This window comes from Dermacentor andersoni, chromosome 11 (genome assembly GCF_023375885.2).
Source record: "Dermacentor andersoni chromosome 11, qqDerAnde1_hic_scaffold, whole genome shotgun sequence".
Taxonomy (NCBI): Eukaryota; Metazoa; Arthropoda; class Arachnida; order Ixodida; family Ixodidae; genus Dermacentor; species Dermacentor andersoni.
Window position 1 is genome coordinate 62,789,087 of NC_092824.1, and position 12,611 is coordinate 62,801,697.

General features: G+C 47.5%; 1 protein-coding gene across 1 annotated transcript in view; it reads left to right on the forward strand.

Annotated features, from left to right (window-relative positions):
* Positions 1–12,611, forward strand: part of LOC129381397 (uncharacterized) — a 37,973-nt gene that overhangs the window by 14,359 nt on the left and 11,003 nt on the right. The window contains exons 3-4 of the mRNA XM_072285498.1: positions 5,853–5,944; positions 10,185–10,295. Of these exons, the coding sequence (XP_072141599.1) occupies positions 10,274–10,295 (22 nt within the window). The 5' untranslated portion in view covers positions 5,853–5,944; positions 10,185–10,273. The remainder of the gene's footprint in view (positions 1–5,852; positions 5,945–10,184; positions 10,296–12,611) is intronic.

Here is a 12,611-nt window from a genome sequence, read left to right on the forward strand (position 1 = left end):
CAGTGGATACCGGGTCACCGTGGAATTTCAGGAAATGACAGTGCGGATGACGCTGCCCGGTCGGCTCATGATGGTGCCCAGATTATACCCATACCGCTGTCAAGAACAGATGCAGCCACAAGTCTTCGCTCCCTCGCCCGCGAGCTTACACAGAATCTGTGGAACACCAGTGAATTCACGAACGCACGTGTCCACAGATTGGATCCACGTCTGCAACTCCGCCTACCACCACGGTTGCCACGAGCGGAGGTAACACTTCTGTGCCGCCTGTTGCTCGGCGTGCAATTCACGAACTCCTATTCATTCCGCATTGGAATGGCCGACAACCCTATTTGTAACACCTGTGGCTGCGAGGAGACGATTGAACACCTCCTTTGTGACTGTCCCCGTTACGCAGTGCGAAGTGCTCGTGACCGCTCTCGCAAAACTGGAGAATCGCCCCTTTACAGAGGAAAAAAGCTCTAGGACATTGGTCCAGACGGGCTTCGGAACTCAAGGCCTTAAGTGCTTTGTTGAAGTATTTAAGGACATGCGAAATGTGCGGCCGCCTTTGAACGTTGTTGCGCGCAGTTTCGCGTTACTGTGTGAATTTTCTTTTTTCCATTTTTTTCCTCTTCTTCTTTATCCTTTTATTCCCTTTACCCCTTTCCCCAGCACAGGGTAGCCAGCCGGTACTTACACTGGCTAACCTCCCTGTCTTTCCTCTCCTTTGTCTCCTCCTCCTCCTTAAGTGGTGAGGCTTTACCGCTTTCGGTGTCTGCTTGACAACATTTCAAAGTACTATTAGGCAGTGGCTGGCTTTGGAGGCGTGCCGCATGGTAGGCTACTGCTCGGTGCCGCAGTGCCGGACGCACGCAACGGAGCCCGGTGTCAGCCTTATTCACACGTAGCCACAGGGCAAGGAGCTGCGTGAAGCTTGGCTGGCGAAAGTTAGAACCGGCAGACAGCCATCGGCTACAACTCGGGTATGCAGCAAGCACAGACGCGAGGAACATATCTGCGACGGCGCCGGGACTGCGATGTCGGTGAATAGCAGAAAACGCGCACTGAGACTCTCGCCCGCGCCCGCTGCCCGGCTAATGTCATTACGGTTTGGTCTATGAACTTGTTGATGCTAGATACTGGAAAGTTCACTAGAACGGAAGGGGATCGGTAAGACGCACATTAAAGAAAGGCGTGGCATATGGTCATGTTTGTGTTATGAATTAATGCACTGGATTACGAAAATCAAGCAGAGGGAAATCGCACTCTGAGAAGACCGACAATGATACAGTGCATCGCAACTTAAGAAATAATACTGAAATATCCAAGAATTTAGAAGACAAAAAAGATTGAATCGTCTCGACGGCACATCACAGTCGCCGTAGCTAGGCGTCGAAGTCTCTATAACGGAATCATTTTTGAACAGTTCTCATAGCGTCCACGCAACAATGGTTGCTAATGAATGTACTGTCAAATGCCCATATGCTGTGGCCTAATGCTCAAGGCATGGTGCAAAAACGCGCTCACAGCGAAAGCAAAACATTGTGCACGAACATGCATGCAGACGCGAAGTCGGTCGCTGCGAACCCGTGCGATCGCTGGATTGAGGCTCCATTATGTTATGCTCCATTTGGTTATACAGACAGCGCACTATAAGATCATATGTCACATAGTTTACTCTCAGCGTTTGCCTACCTTTCACGCAAGAAGCCGGTTCGGGAGACTCCATCGCGGCGACCACGCGCAGTGGCGTTCACGTCCTGTACGTATTCGGTAAAGCGATAGCGTCTGTAAACGATTCTGTGCTTTCATTTTGCCCAAGATTATTATATCGACAGTCAAAAACTGTCCTCGTTTTGAGAGTACCTGCATAAATGTCCAGGAGGGCTGCCGCGTGGTGTTCTTATTGAGCGCCGTAAGCGAAACCTATGAGGAGCGCGCCGCGTGATCCCTCATACTACGCAAGTGAGGCGCTTCCGACAGATGGCGACTCCTTAACTCCTCGCCGCCAATAGAGATGCCAAACCTCATTGTTAAACGTCTGCGCTTCTTAGGGGGAAGCATTATACAAGTTGGGAGTTTAGGAAGGCACGAAGAGACGAGAAGAGAGCGGCATGGGTTGGATAGCGTGCGGGCATAGCTGCTTTTTTTTTCGTCGACGTATGGCCCGCTAATGGCCAAAACGTATTCGCATAAGGTATATTTGATTAAGTTGTTCTATTTCTAGCACTTTAAGAATGCAGCTGTAAAAACAAGAATAAGACCGAACTGTTACGTTCAGCTGTAACATAGCTAGCAGTACAGCAATTATTTAACGTGTAATTTGTTTGCTGAATGATTCGAGACTTAATATCCGCTCCAGTGTATGCGAAACGCTACTAAAGGCTAAGCATGCAGATTCCCTTGCCAAAATCAGAATTTTTTTTCTTTTTTTTCCTTTTTTTTTCCCTCTTCTTCTTTCTCCTTTTATTCCCTTTACCCCTTTCCCCAGCACAGGGTAGGCAGCCGGGACTTACACTGGCTAACCTCCCTGTCTTTCCTCTCCTTTGTCTCTCTCTCTCTCTCTTGGGGTAAGAACCTGAAACCAGTGGTGTAAGGGCACAAAAATTATACAAATTTTGTGGGATATAATTATAATCTAAGTGGTGTGGTCAGTCTGGTAGAGAGAGAGAAAGAATGATTAGAACGTTTATTAAAGCATGGCAAACCCCTGCGGTGCTTCTGTTGAAGTTCCTCTGTTTAAGGGTTCCTCCCCCAGAAATCCCGCAGGGGGACAACGGTGGAAGCAGCTGTGGAGGTGGAAGTGGACGAAGCGGCGTCCGAGGTCGAAGCTTTTGCTGGCCTTCGGGTCTCGGGGTCCGGCATGCCTCCACTTCCCGTCTTCGCGCTTCGCGTAGGCGTCAAGCACGAGAGGAGGCTCGCTCCAGGCGTCCTCGCGGTCGCCCAGCTGTGGAGCTCAGGCGGGACAGAGGCGCGACAAGGCGTCCGTTCGGAACACGCAATCAATAAATTTATTTTTAAATAAAATTTAGTTTACTTTCATTTTTCATTTCGTGGGCTCGTGCCGGCGATGCAAGCTCGAGAGCTGCTCGCGCTCGCGGCTTTGCCGGGACGGTCCCGGGTGGCCCGCCGACTAAAGAACAACATCTATAAGTGATCGATTCTGGACTAAATACCAAACGGCACTGTACCTAGGAATTGTAGCCGGTGAGTACACGTATCCACTCTGAATGAATTATAAGGATGACGCCAGGTTCGAGGCGTTTATTCCCAAGTGTGCGACGAGATGCGTTGGCGTTCCAGTCATTTCTTCTGGCGCAGTGCGTAAAAAAAAAAAAAAAAAGAACGTCGTTCTTATTAGAAAGTAAGAAGAGCGACAATGCATTTTCTTAATACAAATTTGACGCCGCACATCTCAAAAGTTGTTCGCTCTTCGGAATTCGGTACACTGAAGTATGCCAGGCAAACTCATGTGCTGCATTAGTACATTGCATTACGTGCCGTAGGCTAATTAGATGCGTGACTGGTCATATGTCGCCAGTTAGTCGTTCGCGCATTTTGATGTGGCGTCAAGGAATGCTCAACTCTTCGAGTAAGTTGACTCAGGAAATGGGATTGCGCTATGCGCCTGAAGCAATCGTTTAAGATGGTAGCTAGTCTTCGAAAAAAAAAAGAGCCTGCGTAGACGAGGGCATTCTATTGTCAGAGCTATTTAAGCTTTTGAAAGCACGTTTTTCTTCGCTTCCCTCCACTTTCCGACAACTGTTAAATAGGAAATAAAACGCGAACGACGCCGCCAAACGCACGATTAATTAATCGCGGCCCATAAACTCGTAACGCAGCTGCTTTCACGCTTCTTTTCGGCGCCATCAGACCGCAGCTGCAGCGAATCTCTTCAGTCCTGCCTGCGAAGCTCGCTCAAGGCAACAGCAGTGCGAAACTTCCTACAAGCTTGTTTTCAACGGTGATGTTCTTTCGTAAACATTATCTATCATCATAGTTTCATGTGATGTCGGGTATATCTATATATATATGTATAGTTATGGGAGGTATCTTGAATCATCCTATGTTCTTTGCAGATTATTATTTAGAACCTGCGCATTGTAATGTCCGGGCTACCCAAATAGTGAAGGCCGCCGAATTCCGAGCGCACAGAATATTTACGATAGCGCAACGAACTGCGAGCTCATTCGTGTTATGCTGGGCCTGATAAGGGATCAATGAAGAAGGGAGCGAAGTATGGGGATATTTTATTGAATATTAGGAGCAAGAAGCGGAGGTGAGGAGGTCATGTCACGCCGACAAAATGTAACAGCTAACCTAGATAGCGAGAATAACCGAACGTGCAGAGAGGCAAAGAAAACGCTGTCGAAGTCCCTATGGGGAATGCAGGTGAGATTAGACAATTTTTCACGCATAGAATTGACAGTAGTCCGATCGATGCAGGACCACCGGAGATCGCTAAAGGAGGCGTTGGCCTTAGTGAGGACACCTACAAGATTACCGCGGCGACAGTTAAAAAGGCAGAGAACCTAGCGGCTGCCATTAGACAGTTTCTTCATTGAACGAAGTTCTTGGTTTTAAAGTTCAGAAACTGCAACGTGGGTTGTGAGGAAGGCCGTAGTGGATGAGTCCGGGTGAGATGAACCTCTTGAGATTATTCAACGTGCACCCAAAGAAGAGCATGTTAGCATTTCTTCAGAAGCGATCGCAGAAGGCGGGGATGGAACTCGTGACCTTGTATTACACAGCGCTACGCCAGAGCTGTTGTGTAACATCGGTGGGTCTCCACATTTTGCTGGCAAAGCTTCTTTTATATACACGACAGAGACAGGAGTGTTGTCAGAGATTGAAAAAAAAAAAAAAAAGAAGTTGCAGTTTCGCCCGAAAGGCGAAGCACCGATTGCGATGGCAAATTAGTGGATAGCTATACGAAGAAAGGATGGTAGTTTTATCGGCCGTATAAACTTGTAAATATTCGCTTAGAAACTAAATTAACAAGCATGGTGTCATGCGCGCACAGGTAACCATGAACAAACGTCGCTCAACGACCGCTAGAACTCTCTCTCCAAACGCTGGAGTGAGGAATCGCGGCAGCAGCAGCGATCGGATCGACCTTCGTGCTGCCTCTCGCTTAAACGCGAACCAAAGGTCGAAAGCACAGCGCGTATACTAAGCTGCCGGCACTACGCGCACTCTGCAAACATCGCAGATTGCTATCGAGTTACAGCGCCCGCTAGGCCGCGCCGTAAGCAGCAGTTGCCGGAGAATAACGGCTACCCCCGTCCGTCGCCTCACCCCAGTGCGTCGCGCGCGACAGAAGATGGCGCGCTTTCGCCCCGCCTTCCTCGCTCGCTCGCGCGCGTAAGACTGAGCCGCGTTCACCGGAACACCGTCGGACGCTTTCACTCGCACGAACAGCATACGGTGCCCGCCGACTGTTTTATAGCCTTTGGACGTTATGCGGAACCTCACGACGACGACGATGGCGACATCAAAAATGCGCCTAGAGTATCCATATAATTGCTATCGCAATAAAAGCCCCTGTAGGGAAGTGTATCAATACCGCAGGGCGCTCTACGGCAAATCAATCTCGCATTCGTTACTTGTTTACTAGTTTCGCTCAGTGAACTTGGACTGTTGAAGCGCTAGCGTAATGCACATGTAATGCAATATAGACACACGCGCACGCACGAAAGCACGTACGCACGCTAATTAATTATTTATGGGCACATTAGAGAATCATCTCTTTTTCCCTTCTGGGCTGCATTTAGGTAATCGCCTGAGTCTTTTCTGGAACACATAGCGTAATATTTAAATTTGAGAGAGACAGATAGCATTGATTCATGCTTTTTTTTTCCTTTTTTCAGAAAAGGAAAGCCTAATGAACCTGTCAAAATCCCAGTGCGTCCTTATGGGCTGCCTGCTTTTGGTGTGGATACCCTTCGCAACGGGTGCATTGGTATACATACATGCGCTTTCTTTATGGCAGTCATTTTGCATAGCCCTTCCTTAAACATTGCTTGTCGAAAGAACAAAATTGCGAACTGTATACTATCTCCGATTCATATATAGCACGCAGCGATGCTCACCATCAAATAGTTTTCAGGTATTTTAAATGAAGGAAGGAAGGAAAAAGTGGAGAAGGAAAGGCAGGGAGGTTAACCAGTTTAGCTCAACCGGTATGCTACGCTACACATGGGAGAGGGATGGGGGCGATGAAAGACGGGGAAGGGGAAGAGAGAGAGAGTGAGCACATAGCATAGCACACACACATCGTCCGTTAGAGTCCATCAATCTGGCGTGGTACGTAAAATCACTGTCACAGCCGCTTGTCCAATCCCGTCTCTTTCAAAAACCGGAGTAGTCTCTTAGTCGCCTTCACCTGCGATGTCTTCTGTCGGCGGCATGTGAAATCGTGTCGAGGGACAATGGTCTAGTGTCAAGATGCGCTAGAACGGATGCCAGGGACCGTCGCTGAACATTATATTCAGGACAGTCGCAAAGAATGTGTTCCAGCGTCTCCTCGTAAAAACAGGCATTGCAGAGAGCGTTGCCGGCCATTCCAATGCGAAATAAGTAAGATTTCGTGAAAGCCACCCGTAGCCACAAGCGATAAAGCAGAGTCGCCTCTCTTCGGCGGAGTCCAGTTGGCATATAGAGATGCATCAAAGAGGTCAGGTGGTATTGACGGTTGCTCCGGTTGGTCTGGCTGTTTGGTGTGCACCATAGAGAGAGCGTGATCTCCTGTGCAAGCATTCGAAGTCTGCTAGCTGCGTCGGATCGTGAAAGCGGTATGGCCTCTTCTTGTGCGTCTTCAAGAGCTGCCCGAGCGGCATTATCGGAGTCTTCGTTTCCAGTGACGCCGCAGTGACTTGGCAGCCACTGAAACGTCACGTGGTGTCCTTTCTCCTGTGATGTCTGGAGTTGGCATCTAATATCGAATGCGAGCTGTTCCAATGGCCCGCGACGCCCAGCTGATAGCACAGATTTGAGTCGCTGAAGATTGACCATTGTCGAAGTGGTTCCCGATTGACGAAACAAAGTGCAGTGCGGAGAGCAGCTAGTTCAGCAGATGTCGATGTTGTTGGGTGGTCAGTCCTAAAGCTGATGGTAATAGCTTTTGCTGGGACAACCACAGCACCAGACGAACACTGGATGTTTGTGTAACCATCAGTGTGAATGTGTTCACTGTCCGCGTACCTTTCGTGCAGAAGAAGCAGAGAGAGTTGTTTCAGCACAGGCGACGACAGTTCGAACTTTTTCCCGATTCCTGGTGCACAGAGATGGACTGTGGGGCTGATAAGTCACCAAGGGGGTATCGATAGTTTAGATGCAGCGGCGAAGCCCGAGGGAAGTTTGTCCTTGTACTTGATGAAAGCTTTAGTGAATGATGCTTGGTGCCTGTCTGAAGGTAGTGCTGCAAGGTGGTGACAGGTGGCACGTGAAAAATGTCTGATGTGCGTTCTCAGGGCTTCCACCGTAATGTGAGTTCGCATTGGATGGTCCCGAGCAATCGCAAGAGTTGCCTTTGTTGACGTGCATCTGGGCAATCCAAGGCAGACTCTGAGTGCTTGAGCTTGCGCTGCCTGCAGAACACGAATATTTGTCTTGCAGGTGTTGTTCAGTACAGGTAGACTATATATTAAAAAAACCGAGAAAGAGAGCTCTGTAGAGTTTAAGCATTGCGTCTACTGACATATCCCCATCTTTCCTGTCAAATATTTAAACAACTGGAAAGTTGCTGTCACTCAATGTGATCACTCCCATGTGTCTCAAAGTCTGGAAACCACTTCACACATCTGGCGAGAGAGTTGGAGACGAAAGCAAGGTCGAGGCAGCTTTGTACGCCGATATCAAGGCAGATTGTACGCAGTCGAGGCAGATATTGTACGCCGATATCGACGTTCCGCCCGGCGACGAAGCGCTCGAAGTCACTCTAATTCTATGTCAAAGTCATTTCGCGTGGAAGAGATCGTGATCATGCGAGTGGCGTTTTGCATCATAATTTTATTCGTTTGCTCTAACCCAGAGGGAAGGCCCTTGCGGCAGGCATCTTCCATCTCAGATTTGATGTTGGCCCATTCAATCGTCCGAATGGTATCCCGTGGACCTGATCTAGACGACAAGCCTTTGATGTTCAGATAGGTGGGAATGTGATCACTTCCATGTGTCTCAATATCTGGAAACCACTTCACACATCTGGCGAGAGAGTTGGAGACGAAAGCAAGGTCGAGTCGGCCGCCGTATGTCACGCCTCGAAGAAAGGTGGGGCTACTATCGTTCAGGAGAGTATGACCATAGTAGTGGGCGATGCTTCCTAATCTTCGTCGTCTTTCATTTGTCTTTGTACTTCCCCATTCTGGATGGTGTGCATTGAAATCTCCTATGATGACCCATGGGGCGGGACAAACACTCAAGATATCCGCAAATCTTTTGGTATCGAAATTGCTGGAAGGCGATATATACAAGCCTGCGAAAGTAAACAAGAGTTTGTTCTTTTTAACTGTGATGCATATATATTGATTGTCGTCGTGGGGCGCAATCGGTTGGAAAACATAGGTGAGTTCACGACGAGTGTACTCACGACGAGTGCTCAAGAGTGTGGCGCAGTCAAGTGCGTCGTTTCGCAATGTATAAAACTTTGTAATAGTTTAGCAACAAGAATGTTTAGGGCTAGCAGTGACATCATTCAGGCAGGCCTCTTGCGAGCAAACGGGAATATAGACAAGACAATGATGATGATGATGATGATTTGGGATTATTACGGCGCAGCAAACTGCACGAATGCTGCGCCATGAAAGAACTTAGAAGAACTTAGAAGGGCAAGTGTTTCACATACAAATGCTACCTTCTCATTATAGGGCTGCCACATACATTGATGAACTTAAAAAAAGGCTGAAGGAGATATAACAAATGTATAGGGAAAGCTACTAGTAAGAGGTCGAACAGGCGAAACATCGTTGCCTACTCTGCGCGGAAGAAGAAAAGAAGGATACAAGATGAAGAAGGCCAGACGAAAAGTGAATAAGCCAGGGTACGCCAATAACATGCCCGCACACACGCGCACAATCTGGCGTTCGTTTCGTCTATCAACTGCACTACAATTTCACTGCAAACCGCCATTTCTGACCATCAGCGTAGCTCGGTGCAAATGAAAACATGTCTGACAGTAGCGTGATATGACGGTAGCATGTTAACGGAAGTACGGCCTGCGCGAGAAATTATTTCCTTCATGGTAAATACGATGAAGGAACCACGAAATGATAGAGACGTTCCAGGATATATTCTGGCAGTAATTTCTGTTTTTTTTTTGCACTTTGAGTGAAAGCATCTGCAGTTCTATACTTTCTTTCTCCATGAAGTACACCGATGCATGATGACGAACACACCTGAGACGATAGACACATTCTAAAACATGATTTCTTTCCTGTTTTGCTTTCTAAATGACACGAATCGAAACGTCGTGGACCAGCCTCGGTAGTACAATTATGCACATGCTATACACGCGGAAATGTGGAAGACAGCGTTCGGTGATGAACTATAAAAGAAGACAACTCGAAGAGGCTGACTGAAGCGTAGCGGTGAGAATACGCCGATTCACGTGCAAGCCGTTGCTCGAGTTTAACGATGTATTTGGCTTATAATGCACAACTGTCACACTTTGTGCAATAGGAGCGGTCTGTCTTGCACTGATTGCTTGCACAAGCGTTCAGCGGATGCTTTAGGCAGCTTCGAGAGCGTGTCGCTGCGCCCTATAGATATATCTGCTGCTTGCGTCCGCGTCTTGCCACGGTATTTCGTCCCTTTTCGTTCTCTAAAAAACCTGAGTTATGGAATACCAACACGCCCTAACCTACGCTCTTTCAAGATATATCTGCGTCACAATATTCTGAAGCAGCATGACAGCCTTACGACAATGAAGGGCACCTCTGCAGCATTTATTATTTTTATTTGTATGTTATTAACACATATCGTTACTTTTTACAGGACGCTGCATGAGCAGTTAGATAATTAGAAAATTGTGTATACGCGGTGGCGAAAGCACAATAGCGTTGGCGACCAAGCCAACGGTTAGACGGTAATTTCTGCGTGAGCCACGTGCATTGTGAGATGTGCATTTTGTAATTGCGACTAGATTTCCTGCGGTGAGTTAAGAATCGTTTCTTAAAAGCATCTGCGTACTGTATTCTTTTACCAAGGAAAGGATGTCAACTCCAATTTCGCCATTGCAAAGAATGCGGAGGACAGAGGGCAGCGCTCGCGTCGAAATTCCGATTCCAAAGGGCCGATGCGGGTTGAAAGGAGAAACGGTAAGCATGACGTATATGTACACCCACCTGAGGTGCACCCATCCTGACGCCCAACTTCCACCAGTTTGTTTCTCTCCACTGATGAGCAAGTTCCAGCGACTTGACCCACTACAGGATTGAGCTTAGTGATTTGTTTAATTCCAAAGTGGGCCTTCAACTCGACGCGAGGCATACAAAGCTGTACTTCAATTCTTTTAAACTACAGAAATTGAGTTTCAGCTCCAGTGCTTTGTGTAGGTTACGATGTCTTGTGGCTTTGAATTTCTGTTCAATGTCCGCCTCGTCCTTCTCCTCCTTTTACTTCCTCCTACCATTGCCCCCCCCCCCCCCTTTTTTTTTTTCTCTTCTCTTCAAGCGGGCGGACATGATGCTCCTTGAGGAAACCGTTCCTAACCTTCCTCTCTTTCGGTTCAACTGGTCTTCATATATGTTTAATTGATAAATGACATAAATGAACAATAGAAGTAACATGTGCGTATACTGAGACAACTGCACCCTGTAATCTTGCCTTCTCTTCGATCGGTTTGGGATGTCACGCGATAGACAGCATCAATACCTATTGAAGATCCGAACGAACAGGAACGCTTCAACGATGCTGTCACTATAAAGTCAAGCTACGTCTTTGTGACTTGAGGCGATTGCATAGGAGGAAAGCAGCAATGCGAAAAATGATAATATTGCGGGGGAAATGCATGTTCGAGATAATAACGGCAGGATTACTAATGCTGCCTACGGCCGTAGTGAACGGCGATTTCATGACTGCTGGAGTAATATGAAAAGTATAAGGATGAATATGAGCCCAATAGACGCGAGCATTAATTCATGACCACAAAGTGGTGCGGGAATCTCCCTGCATATTCTTCATGCAACGCACGGCCAGCAGCGTGCATTTGCCCCGTCATGCGATAAGAGTCGCATGCCCAGATACCCACACCAGGCATAACACCCTGCCGATGGCCAGTCTCCCTGCAACCGACCTTGTTCATCCATCGCACGCTTGAGAGCAGCACAATAACAGTGCGAAATCGCCCCGTCACGTGGTATTTTTTTCATCTTTCCCGGGCTTTCTTTGGAATGCGAAAAAAAAAAATGACCACGCGAGATATATTGTGTTGCAAACATTTTATTGAGAGGTTTCTCAAGGTGCTCTACAACATGCGTATCACGCTTGGGGTCTGCAACCAATGCATAAAATGTTGATTAATTAAACTTAACTTATCCTTTAGTTAAGAGGAAAATGAAAAATAGCCTGAGTAACTCTAGGCCACTGCCAACATTATGCATTTGGTTCAACTCGCGTCCGGAGTGCCTTTCATTTTTATAACTTTGGCTCATATTATGTGGGACAACCTCTGTATGTGTAAGATAGTGACAAGTGCGCTTGCGGGAAGATGATCATCGTTTATTTTTTATTCTTCTTGGGTGTTTGCGGAAATGTGTAGCGGGAGAATACTCCCGCTGAACAGACTGTCAATAACAAATTTCACTTGGAATTATGAAGGCGATTAAGAAATAGCGCGCGAAATAACGCGCAAAATTGTGCAACGTGGCGGGGCTGGTTTCTCCATCTCGACAACGCTCCAACTCCAGCTGCTTTTGTTGTGCCGTTGTATTTAGCCTCTCAGGGATGGGCCGGTGCTCCCCACGCACGCTATTCATCAAACCGAGCTCCCCGTGGATCATAGTTTACTTTCAAAGCAAATTCAAACAAACGAAGATGATTTATAACTGCACGAGGTGAAGACGACATCGCAAGGGGCCCTCAACAGCGTCATTAGGAGCTCCAGAGTTGTTTCCAAAGGGGATGAAAGGAAATTCACAGGCACAAGTTGGAATTAGTTGACGCAAGCCAGAGGTAATTGGAGGTCGCCGGGAGAGGCCTTCGTCCTGCAGTGGACCTAAAATAGGATAATAATAATGATGATGATGATGATGATGTTATTGAGATGCCATGGCATAACATGCATACCAAATAAGGACAGTTTCTAGACTTCCTTGAGCTTGTGAGTGGAAGCCTTCTGTACATATGATCTCGAACTGAATGCGAAGTACCGGTGTCTGCCTTCCAATTATGCACTATAACGTTAATATCTGTAACCGCGTTGACGGAACCTCCGCGGCAAACTACCTGTAAACGTGATTTTGTGTGTCCTGCGAAAAACGATGTTCACCTGCGCTTGTTCCACTGATGTTTCTTTTTTGTTTTTATTTTCCTTGTCGTCGCAGTGCCTCGAAACACCCGACTGCTGTGGAGGAGGGATCTGTGAGAATGACACGTGCTCCTAATAGCACCCGTGGCGCTAACCACTAGGAGCC